Source organism: Falco naumanni, chromosome 3 (assembly GCF_017639655.2).
Source record: "Falco naumanni isolate bFalNau1 chromosome 3, bFalNau1.pat, whole genome shotgun sequence".
NCBI classification, from domain to species: Eukaryota; Metazoa; Chordata; class Aves; order Falconiformes; family Falconidae; genus Falco; species Falco naumanni.
The window spans coordinates 5,201,613-5,223,629 of record NC_054056.1 but is presented as its reverse complement, the minus strand read 5'-3'; the positions used below and the strand labels follow the sequence as shown (position 1 = coordinate 5,223,629).

Below are 22,017 nucleotides of genomic sequence, written 5' to 3'. Positions count from 1 at the left end.
CCATCGCGTGCTGCCCCACTATCCTGGGACAGCTTGGGGAGGGGGAGCTCTCTGACCCCATAGGGTGCTGCCCTCTCCATACTGAGACAGCCTGGGGAGGGGGGACCTGCTGTCCCATAGGGTGCTGCCCCCCATCCTGGGACAGCCTGGGGAGGGGGAGCTCTCTGTCCCCATAGGGTGTTGTCCCCATAGGGTGCTGCCCCCCATCCTGGGACAGCCTGGGGAGGGGGAGCTCTCTATCCCCATAGGGTGCCACCCCCTCCATACTGAGACAGCCTGGGGAGGGGGGACCTGCTGTCCCCATAAGGTGCTGCCCCATCCATCCATCCTGGGACTGTTTGGGGAAGGGCAGCCCACACCCTGGTGGAGTGCTGCTCATCCCCAGCAGGTCCTGGGACAGCTGGGTGAGGTGGGACCCACTGGCCCAGGGGGATACTGCCTTTCCCCAGCAGGTTCTGGGTATGGCATCCCAGCTGGGATGGTCCTGGGACCCGCTGTCCTGCTGGGGTGCTGCCCATCCCAGGACAGCGCAGGGAAGGGTGGCTCACCCCTGGTGGGGTGCTGCTGCTGATAGACACTTCTGGTCCTGCCGAGTGCCGTGAAGAGCCCTCATTGCAGGTGTTCTTTGCTTGCTTGTCAGCAGTCTCTTCAGCACAGTACATGGGCACCAAAATGACACTCTGTCTCTGCTGCCTTGCTAGAGCATCAGGATTTGACCTTGGGGACTGTGGAAATACAGGCAAATCGGGTATGAGTGATAGGACTTGAAGGGGGTTTTAGCTGAGCCATCATTTCCCTAATTTAAAGCTTTTTTTCCCCACACAAATGGGAAGCGTGGAGTTTCCCGGCTGCGGGTATTGCTGCGAGCGTGGGGACAGTGCACAGGGACACCCTGCAGCTTCCACGGTAGGGACAAAGGACCCGAAAATGGTCACTTTTTCCCAGTGAGGATGTGTATGCATGGCACAGAGGAGTGATGTTGACTCATCCATTGCCTAAGTGAGGAAATGTCTGTCCAGAAGTCAGCCAAGCCTGATGACTTTATAGTTATGTGTGTGTTGCTTTCGTTTTCTCTTCTCTTTTCTTTCAAATGAACTCTGTTAGGTTTCTGTTTGAGCATGAGCCAAAGCTGCCTGGAAGAGGGCTTTGTTCGGGAAACTTAGAGAAGTGCTACGAAGTTTAGCTAGAACTCGGCTTGGATTGCGATTGTGGGTAGCAAGAACATGAAAGGAAAGTCTGACCTAGTAGTCAGAATGGAAAGCCTGGTGGGAGGGTTGTGAAGATTTAATCAGAGCATTGTAATAGCCTTCCTATGCAAATCAGTTAACCTGGCTCAGGTTACCCATTTCACCTCTGGATAAGGGCTTGTTTCTTCAGAGGGCGACGTTAATTGTGAACAACAGCTTTGCACCTTTCCAAAGCAAAATTAACTGCTAGATCTTGATATTTCAGTAGTGCTGGGGATAAGATCAGGGAGATAGAGCAGGTTATGCAGCTCGAAGAGCAATACCAGAGGGAATGCCCCTGTTGTCAGTGCTAACCGGCTAGAGAAAATCCGGTTCCTGCTTACTGAGTCTCAGCTTTTTGGCTGCTATGATATTTATCTGTGCCCAGGATAAGGTGTAAATGCAACAGACATCGCCCAGGCTGTCTGGTTGGAAGGAGGAGGCCCCAGCACAGCCCAGAGGTTGTTGACTCTTTGACAGTAACCCAGCCTGAGTCTGTTCCGACTGTTGCTTGAGGGGGGTTTGGGCAGACTGGTGCAACGCACAGCCCTTCGTGCTAGCAAAACCCTCCTGCCTGGTTAGCAGCGTGAGCCAGGCGATGCGCTCGGGCATCCTCTGAGCTGCCCAGCAGAAGCAAGAAGCAACCCCTGGGGCTGCTGGAGACCGGGCATCTCTGGTGGACCAGTGCTGCTGGTGTGTCTGTAGTGCTCAAACAAAGGCTGCTGGAATCAGCCCTCGGGCAGGGAGAGGAATTAATCACCCTATTCATTCTTCCCAGCGAGCTTGTGTCGCTGTGCTTATGTAAAGTCACAGTATGAATTATTTACAACCGGCTTTCCCACTGTAGTAGTGGCGGTGTACGGAGCCAGAGCGGGAGAGTAGGACAGGGGGCACAGCGATGCGTGGCACTGGGTGTCACCTACCGCCAAGGTGATGACATCCAGGGGCTGCTGGGCCATGGTGGACAAAACCCCAGGCATGTGGCACACAGCATCCTATGCCTTCCACGCCTACCGCAGTCTTTGTAAACGAAAGAGCCTGGCTGTGCTGCTGGGGAGGAGGAGGACCAACATGACACCGGTGCATGTTGCCATGGAAGCGCTGGTCAATTGATGCGCCATCAGTCGCAATACAAATCATTTTCTATGTTTGCAGCTTTTTTATTTGTTTCCGTGCTACAATCAGGTGGTATCGCTGTCTAGTGTTTGTCACACTACATCTCTCCTAGGAGCTTGGGAGAATAACAGAATCTTTAAAGAAACGGAGCTGTGTGGGCTGAGCTCGGTGAATGAGGCTGGAGGCAACTGGTGAGGCTCAGGCTCCCACAGAGCAGCAGGAGGAGGGACGGAGGCAACTCGTGGCCATCCAAGGAGTGGGCTGGAAGCGGAGTTGTGCGATTCCTGGGATCTTGGGAAGACGGTTGCTGTCATCGCTGTGTGGGGAAAAGTCAGTTTCCCTTTTTGGCTGCTGGGGTTGAGCCTGGAAGTGGCAGTTGAAGGCAGCGATGTGCCAGAGGTCAGGTGTGGAGAGGGCACGCGTTGGCCGCCCGCATCCTGCTGTGGCTAATCCTGGGCACGTTGCTTCAAGAGCCTCTTTCTAGCTGACCTTGAATGTGGAGGTGTGTTATTTCTTTCCCTAACAAACAGCCGTGTAGTTTGTTTCCCCACAGCTGCGGGCTTGTTTGTGACGTTTGTCATTTCTCTAGGAATAACATATAAAAGGCGATGATTGTAATTTCTGGTAGGATTTGCTCGAGTGTTTAGAAAAACCTTACCTTTCCAGTGAGGGGTTAATTTGGAGCGTGGGGTTGCTTACACTGAGTTTTCCTAGCCCACTGTTATGATTTGAAATAGCAATGTGTCATAACACAGCTGGTCAGATAGCCCTTTTTTTTTTTTTTCTTTTTTTTTTTCTGAGGGTAGGTCCTTGGCTGTGTATTAGTGACAGGGTGAGGATGCTTGGTGGGATCTTCCCTAGACAAGGAGTCCCTGTGGGTCAAGTTTGTCCCTTCCAAACCCCCAGGCTGTCTGTATCATGACTCTTCTCCAGTACTGGCTTCACATGCAGGAGCGCGCAGCTGTTGATGCACACGGGCACCCTATGGTCGTGCCTCCCAGCCCTGTGCTCAGCGTGGAGATGTTGTTTCTTTGGTGATTGTGTCGTACCCTGGCAGATGAAGTCGCACAAACTCCCACGGGATATGAATCATTGTGGTATGACACATTCAGCGGTTCTCACGCTGCTGCCTCTGAGAAGAGGCAATACAACTTGAGCTACACAAGCTCTAAATATAAAACCTTAAATAGGAGTTATTCTCCTTTGACCGCTAACAAAAATACTGAGGATGAGCAACAAAAATACCCTTTGCCGTACTGGTGTCGCAGAACTGGAAGGCACTTCTGGAATTGCTCGGTTCAGCCCCTGCCAGTGGAAACGAGCTCATCCTAGGTGACTGTAAGTCAGCTTTCCTGTAGTGGTGCGTGGTGGTGCTGCTTAGGCTTCTGTGTGTGCAGCACGCTTCCTTCGGGGAGCATCACGCCGCTGTCGGAGGAAGCGAGCTGGTTGAACCTGGCATCCCTCCCCTGCGCGTTCAGGTGGTTTCACTCAAGCTCACTCCGAAGGCAGCGTTGCTCTTCACTGTCCTTTAAAAAAGGAAATTCTGTGGAGATCAACAAGAGCTTGCTTCTTGAGATAGCTACCCACAGAAACCCCTGCTCTTTTGCTTTTTTAGACTCATTCAGTTGATAGAAGTGCCCAGGACAGCCTCAGCTTTCCTAGACTCCTCCAGGCTGTATAGCATCCACCCATATGGCTGTTCTGAGGAGCTGGGGTGTGTGTGTTTAGCTGCAGGTGCCTGAGAATTGCAGCGTGAGCCTGTCCTAGGAGCCCAAAACGGCAAGCTGTTAGCTGGGTGCGTCAGGCAAGACAAATCTGGTCTGTGGAACTGCCAGTGAGAACTGCCAGCAGTTATTGAGGAGAAAATTCAATGTTGTAAGCTGTCTGTATAAAAGGTATCTGCCCCAAGTAACCCAATTAGCACTACTTAATTTCAGGCCCTGCAGTGCAAGCCACAGGACTGGAGAGAGCAGGAATTTGTCTAGCGTGCAGGCTGCTGTACAGCCAGCGATCAGAAACGAGATGAAAGAAATGAGCTGGGAGAGGTGTGCTGACCATCTGCACTGGCCGACGGGCCCCGCGGGGCAGCGTTGGGGGTTAAAGCATGTACTCAGCGTAGCCTGCGAGCTTGCTGCAGCACCTCTTCAATCAGCTGCTCGGAGCAGAGCAGCTGAGGCAGGAGGGCAGAGCTGAATTAAAGGGCTGGCTGGACCGTCGCTTGGTAACTTTGCCTTTTACTAATTCACCTGGTGGCTTCCTTCTCCAGTTATGCAGTTATTGCCTATGGCTGCGCCAGCTGCCCCAAGCTGACCTGCGAGAGGGACGGCTGCCAGACGGAGTTCTGCTATCACTGCAAGCAGATATGGCATCCCAACCAAACCTGTGACATGGCCCGCCAGCAAAGAGCGCAGACGCTCCGAGTACGGACCAAGCACACGTCGGGTCTCAGTTACGGACAAGAATCCGGGCCGGGTATGGATTCACGTGGGTTTTGGGTTACTCAGTGCTGCAGTTACGCTTGTGAGGCTGAGCAAAAGCCATCTGTGTGCAAAACCCGCTCGCATCAAAGCAGCGGGGCGGGGGTGCCCTGTGGGGAGCCCCGCTGCGTGGCACAGCTGAGGGTCTCCAGCAGCCAGGGGTGAGAACAGCTGTGAAACTCGGAGTCATTTCCCCTTCTTGTGTTTTAGAATAAATCTGTCAGGCTCCTCCAAGAACGCAAAGCAGATGGGTAGGTGAGGGTGTGCTTTGCATCCTGCGTCACGGCAGCTCCCCTCATCCGCCCCAGCTAGGCTTGTGGCTCTTTTGATCTTGGATGTTCTCACTTCTTGCTGCTCTAAACCCTGAACAAATGGGTACTTTTTACCCTTGCAGCTTCAAATACGCCTGCTGTGGTAGTGAAGAGTAACGTTCATGCCTAACTGAGTGTGGGGAGCCTCACTCCGGGCGCTGTTAGGTGTTAATAATGTCAGGTCCAGAAAAAATGTCAACCCACAGACTCCTACGCTGCCTGGTAGGAGCTGCTGTGTCTACTGAGGTCGTGTTTGTTAAAAATAACCGTATTGCCTCTGGGAGTGGGCAGTAAGGCCGTTTTATAAAGTCCCGCCCTCCCCCCAGACAAAATACTCTGCTTTTCCCCCTATGTCAGGAGTTTAAATGTTAATATGATTACTTGGAATGGAGCTGTCGTGGATGGTTCAGAGGTGGCTTAGTGGTGTGTTGAGGTTCAACACGCCCCAGTTAGAGGGCCCTGATAATGGGCAGCATAGACCCTGCCACAGCCTGTGGTACAAACCAGCAGGCAAAAAATAGTTTCTGAGGGTTTTGAGGGGTTTTTTCATCCTTTAAAGGAGATCCCAGCCAGGAAGAGCTTAGCACTTAGCCACTGAAAGGAAGATTCTTGAGACAGTGGTTTTTCCCCACCCCGTTCTTGCTGGCTTCAACATAGTGATTAATAAGGTGCGAGCTGGTCCCGGCAGCTGGATTTCATCTTGTTGAGTGTTGCAGAGGCTGCCAGCACAGCCCTGAACCACCGCACAGCCATTGCATAACGCGATCAGATGACACTTGAGTTAAGGAAGGGATGAAGGACCCTCATCCTGCTCTGCCAGCAGCAAACTGGGGACCGGACAGCCTCTAGACCAGACCCCCTGTGTGCAGCTGCAGACCCCCTTCGCCTTTCGGCTGCTTTTGAAGGCCAGTTTCAGAGTTCTTCTGATGCCGCCTTCTCCCAGTTGTTCTGTCATTTTTGGCCGGTGAATCACCTTAGTGGAGCAATTTATGTAATGGTTCATTCTTACGCTGTTGCCTTGGCTAGCGCAGGGCCGGTATGACTTGTTCCCAGCATTTAAGCACGTTCTGGAAACCATCCCGTTCGAGGCTAGGATAAGGTCCCTGCTGTCCAGGGAAATGGCTTTTTGGTGGGATCTGTCTCATCGATCTCTCCCTCTGGAGATAATAAATAATACACAACAATAAAGACGCAACCATCCCCACCTCATCTGTGCTAAGCAAAGGGGTTCTCCCTGCGCAGAAAATGCAGGTTTCAATCCCTCACGAGACCCCCCGCGTTGATTCTAACGACTCGCGGGAGAAGGTCCAACTCGGTGCCATGCTTCCCCCCCGCAGCCGATGACATCAAGCCGTGTCCGCGCTGCAGCGCTTACATCATCAAGATGAACGACGGGAGCTGTAACCACATGACCTGCGCCGTGTGTGGCTGCGAGTTCTGCTGGCTGTGCATGAAGGAGATCTCGGATCTGCATTACCTCAGGTGAGGAGGGGAGCAGCTCGCCTGCCTTCCTGCCGCCGGGGTGGCACGCGCTCCTCCCAGGCTGTTTGGAGGTCGGCCTTTCATCCTCCTGCCTCGCTAACCAATCCGAAAATTTTTCTTCTTTCTGATCCAAAGAGATCAACTTTCTTCCCACTTGACCGTACGAGGATGCTCTTCCACTCCAAAAGCTCTTCCTGGTAACAACTGCATTTGAGAGCTCTTCCCATGTTAAACACAGGCAGCGTGATAATCACCTTGATGAGCAAATTAATCTTGATGGGGGGGTGAAGGGGGAAGCCTTTTCCCTGCTGTCTACCTGCTTCCCAAGTTTTGGGTTTTGTTCATGTGAAAGTTGAAATTAGCGTTCTCGGGAGCACTTAGGAATTGCTATGGTGTTAATATAGTATTTATTTTTTTTTTCCCTTCCATTAAGCCCCTCGGGCTGTACATTCTGGGGCAAAAAGCCATGGAGTCGTAAAAAGAAGATTCTGTGGCAGCTGGGCACGTTGATTGGTGCTCCCGTAGGCATTTCCCTCATCGCTGGCATTGCCATTCCTGCTATGGTCATCGGCATCCCTGTGTATGTTGGGAGGAAGGTGAGTGTGGAGAGCAGCAGGCTGGGGCTGAAGGGTGTGGGCCGTTCTCTGGACTCGAGGCATCCGACCAGAAATTTGGAGCTGATACAAAGGGTGGATCTTGTCACGGAACCAAAATTCAGTTGTCTCTTCTGAACCTTATCTTTTGGGTTTTGTGTGGGGAGAGGGAAGGTGGTGGCTGATAGCCCTTCAGGCTGCTCTCAAACGTATTTTGCGTTGCTCTTGTGCCTCTGCCGTGAGCCAGGAGTACCCAAGGAGAAGCCTGGTCCCTTTTTAACACGTCCTGTGATGATGGGCTCTATGGGACGGTGGCTGGGCCCTAAGTGTCACACTTTGGCTTGCCTAAGTCACTCGTGTTTGGATGCTGACTGCCCCAGCTGTGTGATGCTGTGGTGAGTCTGTGCTGCTAAAGAGGTGTCGAGAGGGAAGAAATGACATGTCAGCACTGTATTTGTAGTGGCTGCTTTTTCTTAAACACAGACCCACCTGCTAGATCTGGTCTGTGAGGAGCTGTGGTCAAGATGAGGTTCCTTAAGGGTTAATGCAGCTGACAAGGCTGTAAAATCACAAATTCCCGTCTTCTGCTGGTGTTTGCTCACAGCCAGGCTCTGTTCTCACCTAGTGCTTCTCCTTCCATCAGATCCACAGCAGGTATGAGGGAAAGAAAACCTCTAAGCACAAGAGGAACTTGGCCATTACTGGTGGGGTCACCTTGTCTGTCATTGCCTCTCCCGTCATCGCTGCTGTCAGTGTTGGTAAGTGGGCACAGTCCCTTTCCCTTCTGGTGGGCCAGTAGTCACTGGGACAAGTGGGTAGCCCAGCCCTGTGAGGTGGGGGTGCCCAGAGGGCAGTTTCCAGGCGGCTGCTTGTGTGCTTTTCTGGGCACAACCCTCCGTTTCACATCCAGGCTGCCCATCCTGATGTGCTTGAGTTGGCCTGGAGCCAGCACGGGGCTTGTCTGGAGCACCATTCGCCTTGTGCCACAGCCCGTAGTGGAGTCCCCTGGCGCCGCCGAACCTGGGGGTTCAGCCAAGGCTGTCTGCGCTCTTGGGGTCCCCTCATCCTCCGCTGCGGTGGCACAAACAAAGGGTTCGTCCACTGCCTTGTCTGCAAAATTATGAACTAAGACCTTTAAAAGCAGCGTAAACGCAACTGGAAGAGTCCCTGCCCCAAAAAGTCCTTTCTGTCTGCCCAGCGCAGCTCAGCCTTTACCTCCTCTTAACTCAGCACATCCTGCTCCCTAGGTATTGGCGTCCCCATCATGCTGGCTTACGTCTACGGCGTGGTGCCGATCTCACTGTGCCGAGGCGGTGGCTGTGGAGTCAGCACTGCCAACGGCAAAGGTGTGAAAATCGAGTTTGATGAAGATGATGGACCCATCACAGGTAATGTGGCAACTGCTGAAGGGAAGGGGTTGGACCAAGACCCTGTGGTGAAACGTTAGGACCCCCTACCATTTCCCAAACCTGAACACCTGCATTTAGAAGCAGTTTATTTGCTTCGGTCTCCTGGTGATCAGCTGTGTAGCTCTCGAAGGAGGATCTCATCCTTTCCTTGCCCTGGATGAGGGAGGGAGGCAGTCTGCGATGAGGCACGTGCTGCCTGCTGGCTGGCCCCCAGCTCTGCCCAACGTCTGCTGATGCTGGTTCCTGTGCTCTTCTTCCCTGCAGTGGCTGATGCCTGGCGAGCCCTGAAGAACCCCAGCATCGGCGAAAGCAGCATTGAGGGGCTCACCAGCGTGCTGAGCACCAGCGGCAGCCCCACTGATGGGCTCAGCGTGATGCAGGGCAACTACAGCGAGACGGCCAGCTTCGCCGCCCTCTCGGGTGGCACCCTGAGCGGTGGTGTCCTCTCGGGAGGCAAGGGGAAGTACAGCAGGTAACTGAACACGTGGGCACAGCGAGAAAAAGGTAGAGGCTCCCAAGGCTTGTGTTGGTTGAGCAGGTTTAGTTCGAGGAGCTCTCCAGGACTGCGAGGGGTCCGTCTTTGACCTGGGAGTTGTGTCCTAGTGGTTTTGCATCTTGGTCTGTTGGAGGGTAACCAGTCCCAGCAGGTCAGGCTACTTCTGGAGTCAGTGCTAGGCTGGCCCTTGCAAGGAGGACAAAATAAATTTCTGTCCCTACCGAGCTCCTTAAAACTGCAGAGCTGTGATGCTTCGGGTTAATTGGGAACAGCGCGGAGATGCTTGCGTGGCCTGCTTGAAGACCTTCCAGTCCTCTTATCCCAGCCTAGAGGCTTTGATGCTTCCTGTTCTCCAGTGGCCTCTAGCAAGCAGGGTCACTGCTTTCCAAGTCAGGAGGTTACACCACAGTTTTCCTCTCCGCTTGCCTGTGAGTCAGTTTGCTGGGTAATTAGAGACACGTGTTGATATGGCAGCCAGTGTATAATCACGGCTGTGTGCTCGGTTCGTGAAAATCAGTTCTTAGCAGGAATTGCATGAGTCATCGATACAAACACAACTTCGCTTTCGTCATGGAAAACAGAATGGGTTTACCTAAATGGAGCCAGAAATGAGCCTAAACGAGAGGAACTGTTGGGGTTAAACTCTGTCATGCCAAGCTGTGCCAGCGCAGAGGGTCTCTTGCATTCCCGTGACGAACAGTGACCGGTTGGTGCCCCTTGGGGACCATCTAAAGCATTTCTGAGGAATCCTCTTTTTTTTCCTGCAGGCTGGAAGTTCAGGCAGATGTCCAGAAGGAGATTTTCCCCAAAGACTCAGTCAGCTTGGGGGCTATCAGTGACAACGCCAGCACTCGAGCCATGGCTGGTTCTATCATCAGCTCCTACAACCCCCAGGACAGGTAGGAGGACTTGCAGTGGTGAGAGGAGTGTTGGTAACGGGTGTCCCGGAAAAAATCTGTGCTCTGTGAGGTGCTGCTGTGGGCGGTGGGGTGGTGGTGGTGGTTGCACCAGCCCATTGTTCTGTAGCTGGCAAGCGGGTTGGTCCTTTTACTAGCACAGGAGGACGACTGGGGCCAGTGTGGGAGCAGCCTCCATGTGTAGTGTGGCGGCTGAGGAGGGGATCTGCAGCACAGGGCCCTCAAGGTCTGTTCCTGGCTGCTCACAGGGACTCTGGTGCTTTCCCAGTTCAGTTCAGCTCACAGCCTGGGGATGATCTTGGCTGCTGGAGGAGAGCAGCGAGCGCTGTTGTTTCCCAGATGCTGTGGGGTGATGAGCAGCATCTTCTTCATGTCTAGGAAGCGTGATCCTCCCAGTACAGCGATGCGGTGCCTGGTGGTGACCCGGTGGAACCCAGTCGCTGTACCCAGTAACGTGAGGGTGCTTGTTTCTGCAGGGAGTGCAATAACATGGAGATTCAGGTGGACATTGAAGCCAAACCAAGTCACTACCAGCTGGCCAGCGGCAGCAGTACAGAGGACTCTCTGCATGTCCATACCCAAATGGCAGAGAATGAGGAGGAGGAGGACGAGGACGAGGAGGAAGAGGATGGTGGGCAGGAGCAGATGTGCAAACACCAAAGCTGTGAGCAAAAGGACTGCATTGCCAGCAAAACCTGGGACATCACCCTGGCCCAGCCTGAGAGCATACGGAGTGACCTGGAGAGCTCCGACAGTCAGTCGGACGACGTGCCAGACATTACCTCGGATGAATGCGACTCCCCCCACTCTCAGACTGCAGCAGCCTGCCCACAGACCCCCAAAGCTAGAGGTGCCGAGAGCCCAAGTGCCCACCTGAGCCACTGTGCCCAAGCCGAGGGCTGCAGGCTGGATGAAATAGTCAAACTGGAGTGCATCGAAGCCAGAGTATGAGTTGGCCCTCTCCTGCTGAAGAGCACACTCACCGTCATTGCATCTTTCGGGGCTGAGTTGTGTCCGTGTTGGCTTCTGTTTGCGATTCTCCAGCTGGCTCCCCAGCCTCGCCTCGGGGAGTTACTGTTTCTTACATGACAAAAAAGAAAAAGGAAAGAAAAAAAAAAATCCCCTGCCCTCTTTTTGTTTTAATTTATTGGTTCAAGCTCTGTGAGGTGTGTAAGAGTGTAAATATGTACGTGTGTCTGTACGTCTGCAAAAACATCCTAAGGGACTATTTGAATAAAGACTCTGGTTGTCATTCGACTCGCATCCAGCTCATCCTTGCAAAGATGCACGGTGACATCCTCTGGCTGCCTTTGCCCCTTGCTCAAGGATTTGTAAACACTGCCCTAGCCAAAGGCATGGGGAAAATGAGGGCACGTCCTCTTCTGCCTCTATGAAGTGAGGTGTGGCAGCCTTGTTCTGTCTGCGGCGGCGATGGGGACAGGGCATGTGCTCAGACCTGCTGTGTCCTGGAGCTGTTGAAGGGAGAGGTCTCCCGTCTCCCCCCTCCCTGTGCAGCAGGGCTGTGTGCAAGTTAAAAGAGGGCAAGGATGGGGACTAACGCTGTGCTGAGCCGAATTCCCGGCGCTGCTGGGTGTAAGGGATCTAAGGAGACCCAGGGCTGGGCTGGTGGCTCAGGCAGGGTATTGGGGACAAGTATCTGAGCCTCTGCCTGCAAGAAGCCCTTCCCCAGACCAGTCCCAGGAGCCAGAGCTGCGTTGCCATCCCTGTAATTAATATTTTTGCTGCCTCACATCTGCAATGAGCTTTGCAGAGAGCATTGCTGGCAAGGATCTCCCACAAGTGAGGGAGGGCTCCCCAGAACACTCCCAGCGTGAGCAGACCTGGGTGGCTCTTCCCACAGCCGCCTCAGCAAGCCATTGTCCCCAGCCCCTCTCAGCCTCTTGCTGTCACATAACTTCCCTGGAAGCTTCATCAGGGCAATTGCCACCAAACCGGCTCCTCTGAGTCACCACTTGGGAAATCAGCCCCAGCCCTGAGCCCTCTGCTTTTCCCTTTGGCTGCAGGTCAATCCCTGGCACTGACGGTGCTGGTCTCTGCCCAGTGGTCCGGCAGCATTCCACCCCACGGGGCTGCTCCATCCCAGCCCCCCTCAGCCCGTGGCCTTGGACCTGGCTGGCTGGATCCCAGCCTGCTGCCATCGCTTCTGGACCGACCTGAGTGTGTTGGGGAGGTGGAGGCAGGGGGATAGATGGAGGAGGGGATGAGACAGCGTGGCGTGGCATGTTGGCACCACGCAGCGTGCCACGGCATGGCCACCAGCTCGGCAGCAAGGGGGGCGAGGGGTGGGGACAGGGCTGTGCTTCCCCTGGGCAGATGCAGGCGAAGGTGGAGTTAGCCCTTTGCTCATCCTGGGGAGCTGGTCCGACAGGAATTGAAGTAGCAGTGGGGTGCAGCACACAAGCAGCTCCGGTGGCCTTGTCCTCATCCCAGCTGGTCCCAGCTCTGGTCCTGCCCAGCCATGTGGGAGCCCGATGGATCTGGGGCTGAAGGCAGGGCAGGCCTGGGGGCATCGAGGGGTGCTGAGGGCCTGATCCTGTCCCAGTGACGATGTGTCAAGTGGGTGAGTCTGGGTCCGGCGCGGTGATTGCGACAGGAGGGTGTCCCAGCCCTACGTGCGGCTCCCCTCTCCTGCGGGGGAAACTGAGGCAGGGAGGGAGGGGAGCTGGGGGGCTGGGACGGGGCTGGGGACAGAGCAGGGCTGAGCACTCAAGTGGAGTGACGGTGGGTGCTTGAAGAGAGCGGCCCTGGGGTGGGTTCTGCGGGGGGGGAACAGCCCCGCTGCTGCTGCTGTCACTCCTCAAAGCGTCGGGTGCCGATACCCAGCTGCTGTTCGCGGGCAGCTGCTCTCCCCGGAGCTTCTGCATCGCTCCAGGGGGGGCCAGCCCTTCCCAGCCCCACCAGGGATGCCTGGCCCCACGGCTGCTGGCCCCACACCGCCACCCTGGTCCTAGGAGAGCTGGCCGGAGCGGTGGTTTGCTTACGTGGGCTGCCACCACGTCACCTGCCTTGTCCCCTGCCAGCATGGAGCACGTCCTATAGGGCTGTCCCCAAAGCCTGTGCTAAGCACGGTGCAATGGCAGGAGGGACAGCTGGGTGCTGGCCACCCCACACCGTGCAGCCCCCTTACCCAGCCCTGCTCCCCCCTCCGTCCCAGGCCACCTCGATCCCAGCAGCCACCAAAGGGTCCTCATGAAAACTGGCCTCATCCTCCTCATCATCGGGCACCTCAACTTCATCACTGGTGCCCTGGTCCACGGCACTGTCCTCCGCTTTGTGGTTGACCCCCGGGATGCCATTTCCCTGCAGTATGTCATCGCCAACGCTGCCTCCGTCATCTCTGCGCTGCTGGTACCACGGGGTGCAGGGTAGGGAGGCAAAGGGGGGCACGGGGGGCATCTGAGGTGGATGCAGATGTGTGTAGGGTGGGCAGGAGGTGGGATGCGGGAGGATGCGAGATGGATGTGCTGTGGATGCTGGGTGGGCAGGAGGTGGGATGCAGGAGGATGCAGGATGGACGTGCTGTGGATGCGGGGTGGGCAGGAGGATGCGGGAAGGTGCTGTGGATGCAGGGTGGGCAGGAGGATGCGGGAAGGTGCTGTGGATGCAGGGTGGGCAGGAGGATGTGGGAAGGTGCTGTGGATGCAGGGTGGGCAGGAGGTGGGGTGCAGGATGGACACTGCTCTGTCTCCCCTTCCCTGCTCTACATAAGCCTTTCTAGCCCCAAACGAGGTGGGATAAATGCACAGGGACTAGTTGGAGATGCAGCACTGCCCCCTGCCATGCCGAATTGGCCAGATGGGCTTTCAGGAACAATGTCAACAGGGAAAGGGGACTGATGTCCCCAGGGCAGGCAGGCGCTGTGCTCACTGACCTCCCTGCGCTTCCTCACAGACCATCTCCTGCGGAATAGCTGCCCTCATGCTGTCCCGCTGCCTCGCCCCCACCACCCTGGTAAGCACCCCCGGCCCCGCAGCCCCTCGCCCAGCACCCAGCAGGCTGCGGCCAGCCCACGGAGCATGCACAGCCACCACGTCCCCTCGCTCTGGGGAAGGGAGCCTGGACAGGCGGCTGTGCACGGCCCTGGCTCGCTGCGCTGCTTCTTCTCTCCCCTCCTGCAGAAATGGGCAGTTTTCGCCCTGAGCACCAGCAGCAGCCTGAGCTGCCTGTCCTGCCTGCTGGGGCTGGCTGTCTCCATCGGGCTGACACTGGGCACGCAGGGTCGGGCGCTGCTGGCCCCCTGCCCCATCGCTGGCATTGCCCTGGTCTCCCGCGAGTGCCCCTTCGATCCCACCCGCGTCTACGTGAGTCCCCAGTGGGCCGTGGGCTGTGGGTGCCAGCGCTGGGGATGGGGAGGATGTGTGGGGACCGGATGCCCCGTGTCCCTGCAGAGCTCCACGCTGTGCCTCTGGGCCATCTCCCTCCTGCTCGACTCGATGGAGATCATCTTCAGCATCCGCTGCCTCCTGCTCACCGTTGACCTCCTCCACCTCGGCTGCTGCTGCCACGGGGCGCACCGGAGGAAGGTGACGCCTGGTCCCCGGGCTCAGCACCGACCCACTTCCATGCAGGGCTGGGATGGACCTGGCTGGGCTTGGGAGCACCCGGGTGGGCGTAAGATTTGGCAACCTGAAGGTCTCATCCCCCCACTCTCGTTCTCATCATCCCCTCTGCCTTGCAGGTCTCCTTGCAGGCAGCCCCTGCGGAGAGCCCGGACGCTGGGCAGTGCCTGGGTTTGCTGAGGCTGGACAGTGTGGAAACTGCCTGGCTCTGAGCGGGACCCAAGGGGTGACCCCACGGATGTGCCCCTGCCAGCCCTGCACCGTCCCAGCACCCACACAGACCCATGACAGGACCCAGCTGCCCCCCAGCCTGGCTACTGGGCGAACGCATCACCTGGACACCACCAGCCAAGACACATGAGCCCATCCCTGTGGCCTCGGGCCATCTGGGGCTGCAGTGAGAGAGGCAACCGGGCTGGCTCCAGACCCTGCAGGGAGAAGCTTTCCCCTCGGCGTCGACGGCCCCTTTCCAACTGCTGATTGCACTGACACAAATTTTATTCTGCAGGTATTAAAAGACCAGAAGCGTGTCCCCTCCCTGCGGCCCCTGCCCGTGTGCCGGCCATGGGGAAGGGGCTGGCCCGGCCCCATGACCGTGGCAGTGTGTGCACGTGTGTGGGGTGCTGGGGGGGCCCCCAAGCCACCGGGTCTTTGTCCCCTAGGCCATGTCCCCACGCCTGCTGGAGATGCAGCGGTGGCTTTGCCGCCAGCCTTTCCCACCGGGCTGGGTTGTTCCCCTGCTCCGAGCCCCCCATGCTGGGGGGGGGACCATCCTCGCTCAGGGCAGACCCTGCCTCCATCCTTCCCCCGGTCAAGCCAGTGCGGGAGCCCCATGGTGATGGGGACTGTCCCCCCCCAGCTCCCCCTTGCCCCAGCCTCAGTTGGGCTCCAGCTCTCTCCCCGCAAGGGGCCACGGGGTCACAGTGGTGGGGACCACAGGGACCGGGCAAGGGACAGTGGCAGTGGCCAGCTGCAGGGTCAGGGGGTGATGTGGGGCTGTGGGGGGCTGCGGGGGTCCACGGGGCTCAGAACTGCGTGGTGCCGCTGGGGTCGCACTGCAGCAGGCGCACGATGGACGGGTCGCTCTTGGCACCTTTGATGAACTCCTCCAGCGAGAGCTTGCCTGCAGGGGGGACACACAGCTCAGCCACCCGGTCCTGGCTGGGCAAACAGGGACCGGACACCTCCTGGCACACACCTGGACACCCACCCACCCAGGATGAGCACCCCTGGGCTCTGCTCCCCGGGCTGGGGGAGCACACCGAGCCCCTCCGGCTGCTGGGGCTCCCCCCGGCCACGCTGGCAGACGTGAGCCATTTAATCAGCGTGCGTGCGGCTCCTTCTAAGACCCCCGGATTTAGCCATGAGACCTTTCCCTTAATCCCCTCCATCTCCTCTCATTTACCGTCATTATTAGTATCCATCTGTCGGAAGATTTTTTCCGTTCTTTTCTCCGGAGTCGATTCATCTTCAGGCATGTTCATCACAGAGGAAACCATTTTGTAGATGGCCTGGGAGAGGGAGATGGGGACCAGGGTGGGTGCAAGGTGGGCGCCTGCCATCACCCACCTGAGACGGGGGATGGAGCTCTGGGCTTTGCCGCCCTGGTGTTGTTTAACACCCTCCCCACGCCGTCAGGCTACGGGAGCTTTAGCTCCCAGCACAGCCGGGGTGGATGCAAGCAGCAGCCCCAAGGAACCAATCCGGCTGGAGCTGCTCCTGCAGGGAGGAGATGCCCGCTGAGATGCCACCACCATGGCCTCACGCATCACCTTCTGATGGCAATGCCACCAGGCTGCGGTTTGGGCAAGGAGAACATCTCCTGTCAGTTTGCCAACAACCCATCCCTCTGCCCCAGCCTGCTCGGGGACAGCAGCTGTGCACACAGCCCCCCCCCAGCAGCACATGAGGGGTGGGATCAGCGGGGAGACCCCCAAGATGGGGTAACAAAGGGGTGTCCCCCGGACAGGGAAGGACCAAGGGATGCCCTGGGGCAGACTGATCACTGCAGCCGCAGAGCTCAGCACGTGGCTCTGCAGACAGCAGCAGGCTCCATCCCTGGCACTGTCAAGCCCTGTACCTGGGGTAACACAGGGTGCATGTCCCCAGCCCGGGGGGGGGGACGGCCACCGTGACACCAGGGTGACACACAGGACCACACACAAGGAGCCGCAGCAGGGTGAGGAGCCCGGTACCTGCACGATCTCCAGCATCTCCTCCCGACTGATGTAGCCGTTGCCGTCCAGGTCGTACATGCTGAAGGCCCACATGAGCTTCTGCTCCAGCTTCCCGCGGGAGGTGACGCTCAGGGCGATGATGAACTCTCGGAAGTCGATGGTGCCATCGCCGTTGGTGTCGAAGGTGCGGAAGACATGCTCAGCGAACTTGGAGGCGTCGCCGTAGGGGAAGAAGTTGGCGTAGATCTTCTTGAACTCCTCCACGTTGAGGATGCCCGAGGGACAGTCCTTCAGGAAACCCTTGTACCAGCCCTGCAGCTCCAGGTCGGAGAACTCGGTGTTTTCCCGCAGGTCCTGGAGCATCTCAGGGCGCAGTTTGCTATTCTGCTTCCCCATGCCGCTGGGATGTGCCGGCTGTCCAGGGGGATGAGCGCTGCAGCAGGGCAGGCACCTGGCCCGGCTTTGGGGGGTCCCTCTGTGCTACAGGAGGGGAGAGGGACAAGGCAGTGCTCCCTGGCAGACCCCGGACACCCGGGCGGACACCGATATGGCCCCCTCCATCCCCGCTGTCCTCTCTGAGCCGTCGGGGCCAGCCCCAGGGACCACCCAGCGCAGGGCAGCGCCATCCCCCTCGCGTTTGCGTAATAAACCCTTATGGCTCATTTGCATAATATATAGGTGATATATAGCTGGCATCAAGGGGGCAGAGCAGCCTGGAGGAGGGGAAGGGGATGGATTTGGCTGCCGCAGGGCACTGGCTGGGGTCTGGGTCCAGCCCAGCTTTGGGGCTGGACAGATTTGGGTCAGCTCCCTTGGAGGGAGGGTTATTTTCAGCTCCTCCACTGCCTCCGTTAATATTTGATGCCTCCAGCAGGCACCGGAGCCCCGGGAAGGACCAGGGGCTGCAGGGCTCTGCTCGGGGGGAGCCCCCTCCCTGTTTCCTTCCTTCCCTCCCCACATCCCTGCGGGATCCAGTGCACCCCATCCTGCCAGGGTCACCCCTGTGCAGCGCAGAGGGGCCAGGGGGAGGTCAGGGTGGGTGCCCAGTATCTGGCCACACACCCCAAGTCCCCATGCCAGGGGCTTTGGGGGGACCTTGACCTGCTGTCCCCACCCCAGGCTGTGTTGTGACCCCTGTGTGGGGAAAGGATGGGCTCGAGGGACTTCAATGGGTCCATGGGTGCCTGGAGCACCCAACTGTCTTATCCAAAGTAAGGAGGGGCCCCAGCACCCCTAAAGCCCCCATCCTTTGGGATCGCAAAGCAAGCAGTACTCCCCCAAGAGGAGCAGCCCAGTAGGGCTGGACCCCCCCAGTTACGGGGGGCTGGGACCCCACAGTGTCTCTCCATCACACACACCCCCAGCTCTATCCCTGCTCCAGCAGCCAGAGGATCCGTGTGTCCCCACCCCACACAGGGGTCCCCAGCCAGGGCCCCCCAGGGCTGGCACGACCCCCAGCCCCACTGCCCGGGGCAGCTCTGGGAGGGGAGCCTCCGGGGGGATTCAGCATCCTACGAGGGGTTTGCAAGGACACCCCCCCCCTGAGCGGGCGTCTCCAGAAGGGTGGTTGGGCTCCCCCGGGGAAGATGCTCCTGGGGTGGGGGGGGGTTTACAGGGGATTCCTCCCAAACCGGGCACCGCCGGAGAAAGGGGGGCTGCCGGGGACACACCCAAGGGAAGGTCCCCCGGGGGGGGGGATCACCAGGCACCCCCCGGCAAGATGCGGCGGGGCGGGGGAGGGGGGCTCTGCAGCCGCCGGCGGGGAGCGACGTGCAGGAGGCTGGCTCCGTGCCCGTGCCCTGGTCTCCCCGGTTCCCCAGTGCCCCCTCCGGCCTCCCCCTCGCCCCCCACCCCCGGTCCCCCCCCTCCCCGCCGGCTCCTACCTGCCCGGGGACGAGCCGCCGCCGCCGCCGTGCGCCAGCGCAGCCCGGGAGCGCCCGCCGGTAGTGCCCGCCGCAGCGCCGGGCTGCGGGGGGGCACCGGGGGCACCGGCGCGGGGGGGCACCGGGGGCAGCCCCCCGGGACCCTCCCCAGCCGCCCCGGGGCACCCCGTACACCCCCACCCCCACCCCCCGGGACACTGCCCCGTGCAGCGCCCTGCGGTGGGGCTCGGGGCGCAGCCCCCCGTCCCCCGGCAGCTTTGGGGGAGAGGGGAGACCTTTCCTGCACCAGCAAGGGCTGGGGTGGTGCTGGGAGCACTGGGAGCACCAGGAGCACCGGGAGTACCAGGAGATCTTGGCGCACCGGGAGCACTGGGAGTACTGAGGGCACCGGGAGCACTGGGAGGTCCTGGGGCACTGGGAGCACCAGGAGGTCTCAGGGCACTGGGAGCACTGGGAGTACGGGGAGCACTAAGGGCACCGCGTGGTTTTGTGGCACTGAGAGCACTGGGAGGTCCTGGGGCACTGGGAGCACCAGGAGCACTGGGAACACCAGGAGGTCTTGAGGCACTGGTAGCACAGGGAGCGCCAGGAGGTTTTGGGGCACTGGGAGCACTGGGAGCACCAGCAGCACACCACTGTGGCTGTGTCAGGACACCAGCCAGGCGAGGGTCCGGGAGCCAGGGTCTCCGGCTGCCTGCAGACCTGGGCAGACGCCACGTCCCCGGTGGGGTCTCCAAGGGCTCTGTTATGGATGTCATCTGTCCCTCCGGCAGGGTGCCATCCTGTCCGGCTGTGCGGGGGTGGGATGAGAGAGCACAAGGGTGTGTAAAAACACACCGGCACATCCCTGTGCCTGCACTGAACCGGGGATCACCCTCCCCATGTGCCGTCCCTGCCACCACCCCTGCCTGTCCCCATCCCATCCCCTCAGAGAGAGCCACTGCCCCAGGACACGGGCCAGGGTGGTCCCTGCAGGGGCAGAGAGAGCCAGGGGCCGCGGGGGTCCCCCCCATGTGCCTAGGGCATCCCGGGGGCTCAGGCACAGGCTTGGCCGTCACCTGACTGCTGGCCTAGGAAGGTGCCAAGCCAGGCATTTTGGGGCTAGAAGGGGACATTTTGGGCTGAGGGTCCCCAGCACGCAGCCGGCGCCGATGCCCTGTAGCATCACAACATCCTCAGTCATTCCAGGAGCTGGATGGAACAAAGCAGCTTTCGGCAGCTGCTCCGAGCACCGGGAAAAGGCTCCGGTGGAGACAGATGCTCGCTTATAAGGAGGTGCCATTCCCAGCAGGTTTTCCTGTGTCCCTGCACCAGCTCCCTCCGTTTGCAAAGCCCGGGATTGTTCGGCAACACTGTGGGGAGCAGATGGCAGGGGCAGATGGGAGGAAGAGGCACTCTTCTCCCAATTACACAAATATACATAAAGTGATTAAACCCACAGGACCATCACTGGTCTGGGGGGGCACAGGGAAGGGGCTGGGGTGGCTGCTGCGGAACAGGGAGCTGGGGGGAAGGACCACTTGAAAGACCCAGGATGGGGTTAATTCATCCCAAAATCTGCTGGGTGAGGAGATCAGTGAGGCTGGTGCCTGTTGAGGGACACTTGGCACCTCCAGGCCTAAACCATCAGCCTGAAGCAGGAGATGGGGATCGGCCAAAATCCACGGGCACGTTTTGAGACACCAGTGGGCAGTGCCTGACCGAATTGCCGACGGGCCAGCAAGGGGACACAGCCCAGCCCATGGTGCTGGCCCATGAGGACCACAGGGACCTCATTGTACTGCCGGAACGAGCAGTTATTAGCAATAAAGACAATATTGGTCCCTCATTGTGTTTTTTCTCCTTTTTTAATAGCCTCGTGGTGGTACCGTTGCATTGCCTGTTGCTGGAGGACTTGAGAGGACCAGGGACCCGCGCAGGCTCCTTCCTGCCCTTCACCTGCACCTTTCGGTGCTGAGCGTCCTCCTGGGTGCTGCTGTCTCCCCGACAGTTCTTCCTCACCCTCCACATCGCAGCAGCTGTGTCCGTGCCCCAGCCTGGCGGCTCCACAGGGCTGGGAACCCTCCACAGAGTGTGGGCAGGGGTTTCGTGTAGGACCAGCATGGAGCCCAAGGAGTGTTTTGGGAATGTGATTGGGCTGGAAACAAAGGAACTGGTGATGGGAGCTGCTGCGGTGGGGTGTTCCCCCATCCTGTGTGAGAGAGATGTTTGGAGGGGGATGGGGACTGGAACTGGGGCCTTGGGGTGAAAGGAAGGTGGGGGGAAAGGAGAGATTTGGGGCTGGAGCCGGGCACCCCCTGTGCCAGGTGATGCCCCCCAGTGCAGCGGTGCTGGGGCTGGGGGAAAGCGTGGGGCCCCAAGGTGGGGGTGCCATTTCCCCTCTGATAATCTTCATATCTATTTTAATCTGCATGAGTGGCAGAGGGCACAACTGACGCAGGCTGATTTGAAATCATCCCATTTCCGACTCAAACCCGGCCCTAAACCCACCTAATCCCCACGCTGGAAGGGATTGCAGGAGGGAGAGAGAGGATAATACGGGGTGTGGGGGGCACAAGCAGGGTCGTACTCTGCCGTCAAACACCAAATGGTTTACAGGGTCCCTGGGGCTGGGAGCAAATGACCCCCCCATCCCATCCCACCCCATCCCATCCCATCCCACCCCAACCCATCCCACCCCATCCCACCCCATCCCATCCCATCCCATCCCACCCCATCCCATCCCATCCCACCCCATCCCACCCCATCCCACCCCATCCCATCCCACCCCATCCCATCCCATCCCATCCCATCCCACCCCATCCCATCCCACCCCATCCCATCCCATCCCACCCCAACCCATCCCACCCCATCCCACCCCATCCCATCCCATCCCACCCCATCCCATCCCATCCCATCCCACCCCATCCCACCCCATCCCACCCCATCCCACCCCATCCCATCCCACCCCATCCCATCCCATCCCATCCCATCCCACCCCATCCCACCCCATCCCACCCCATCCCATCCCATCCCATCCCACCCCACCCCATCCCATCCCATCCCACCCCATCCCACCCCATCCCATCCCATCCTATCCCACCCCACCCCACCCCATCCCATCCCATCCCACCCCATCCCATCCCATCCCATCCCATCCCGTCCCACCCCACCCCATCCCATCCCATCCCATCCCATCCCACCCCACCCCACCCCATCCCACCCCACCCCATCCCATCCAATCCCCTCCGGCTCCCACATCCTCCACCCCAAAGCCTGGTGGGTTTTTGGAGCACTGCCCTCTCCATCACCCCTTCATCCTCGAGCAGGGCCAGGCGCCATGGCTTGTGCTCCCACCCATCGATCTGGGG

At 58.8% G+C, this 22,017-nt stretch overlaps 3 protein-coding genes across 4 annotated transcripts in view; 2 read left to right on the top strand and 1 right to left on the bottom strand.

Moving 5' to 3' along the window:
- Nucleotides 1-11,284, top strand: part of RNF19B (ring finger protein 19B) — a 28,245-nt gene extending 16,961 nt beyond the window's left edge. For both annotated transcript variants that reach the window (XM_040587722.1, XM_040587721.1), the window contains exons 3-10: nucleotides 4,609-4,814; nucleotides 6,468-6,612; nucleotides 7,046-7,208; nucleotides 7,849-7,963; nucleotides 8,453-8,593; nucleotides 8,879-9,086; nucleotides 9,878-10,009; nucleotides 10,504-11,284. In XM_040587722.1, the coding sequence (XP_040443656.1) occupies nucleotides 4,609-4,814; nucleotides 6,468-6,612; nucleotides 7,046-7,208; nucleotides 7,849-7,963; nucleotides 8,453-8,593; nucleotides 8,879-9,086; nucleotides 9,878-10,009; nucleotides 10,504-10,978 (1,585 nt within the window). In that variant the 3' untranslated portion in view covers nucleotides 10,979-11,284. The remainder of the gene's footprint in view (nucleotides 1-4,608; nucleotides 4,815-6,467; nucleotides 6,613-7,045; nucleotides 7,209-7,848; nucleotides 7,964-8,452; nucleotides 8,594-8,878; nucleotides 9,087-9,877; nucleotides 10,010-10,503) is intronic.
- Nucleotides 11,285-12,595: 1,311 nt separating this feature from the next.
- Nucleotides 12,596-14,970, top strand: TMEM54 (transmembrane protein 54). The gene is made up of 5 exons (XM_040585623.1): nucleotides 12,596-12,608; nucleotides 13,113-13,396; nucleotides 13,940-13,999; nucleotides 14,167-14,349; nucleotides 14,437-14,970. Exons 1-5 carry the CDS (start codon nucleotides 12,596-12,598, stop codon nucleotides 14,785-14,787), a joined length of 891 nt encoding a protein of 296 aa, XP_040441557.1. The 3' UTR covers nucleotides 14,788-14,970.
- Nucleotides 14,971-15,087: 117 nt separating this feature from the next.
- On the bottom strand, nucleotides 15,088-18,735 carry HPCA (hippocalcin). The gene is made up of 4 exons (XM_040587899.1): nucleotides 18,668-18,735; nucleotides 16,803-17,264; nucleotides 16,013-16,118; nucleotides 15,088-15,730 (listed from the first exon to the last, which is right to left on the bottom strand). Exons 2-4 carry the CDS (start codon nucleotides 17,178-17,180, stop codon nucleotides 15,633-15,635), a joined length of 582 nt encoding a protein of 193 aa, XP_040443833.1. The 5' UTR covers nucleotides 17,181-17,264; nucleotides 18,668-18,735; the 3' UTR covers nucleotides 15,088-15,632.
- Nucleotides 18,736-22,017: the final 3,282 nt, after the last annotated feature.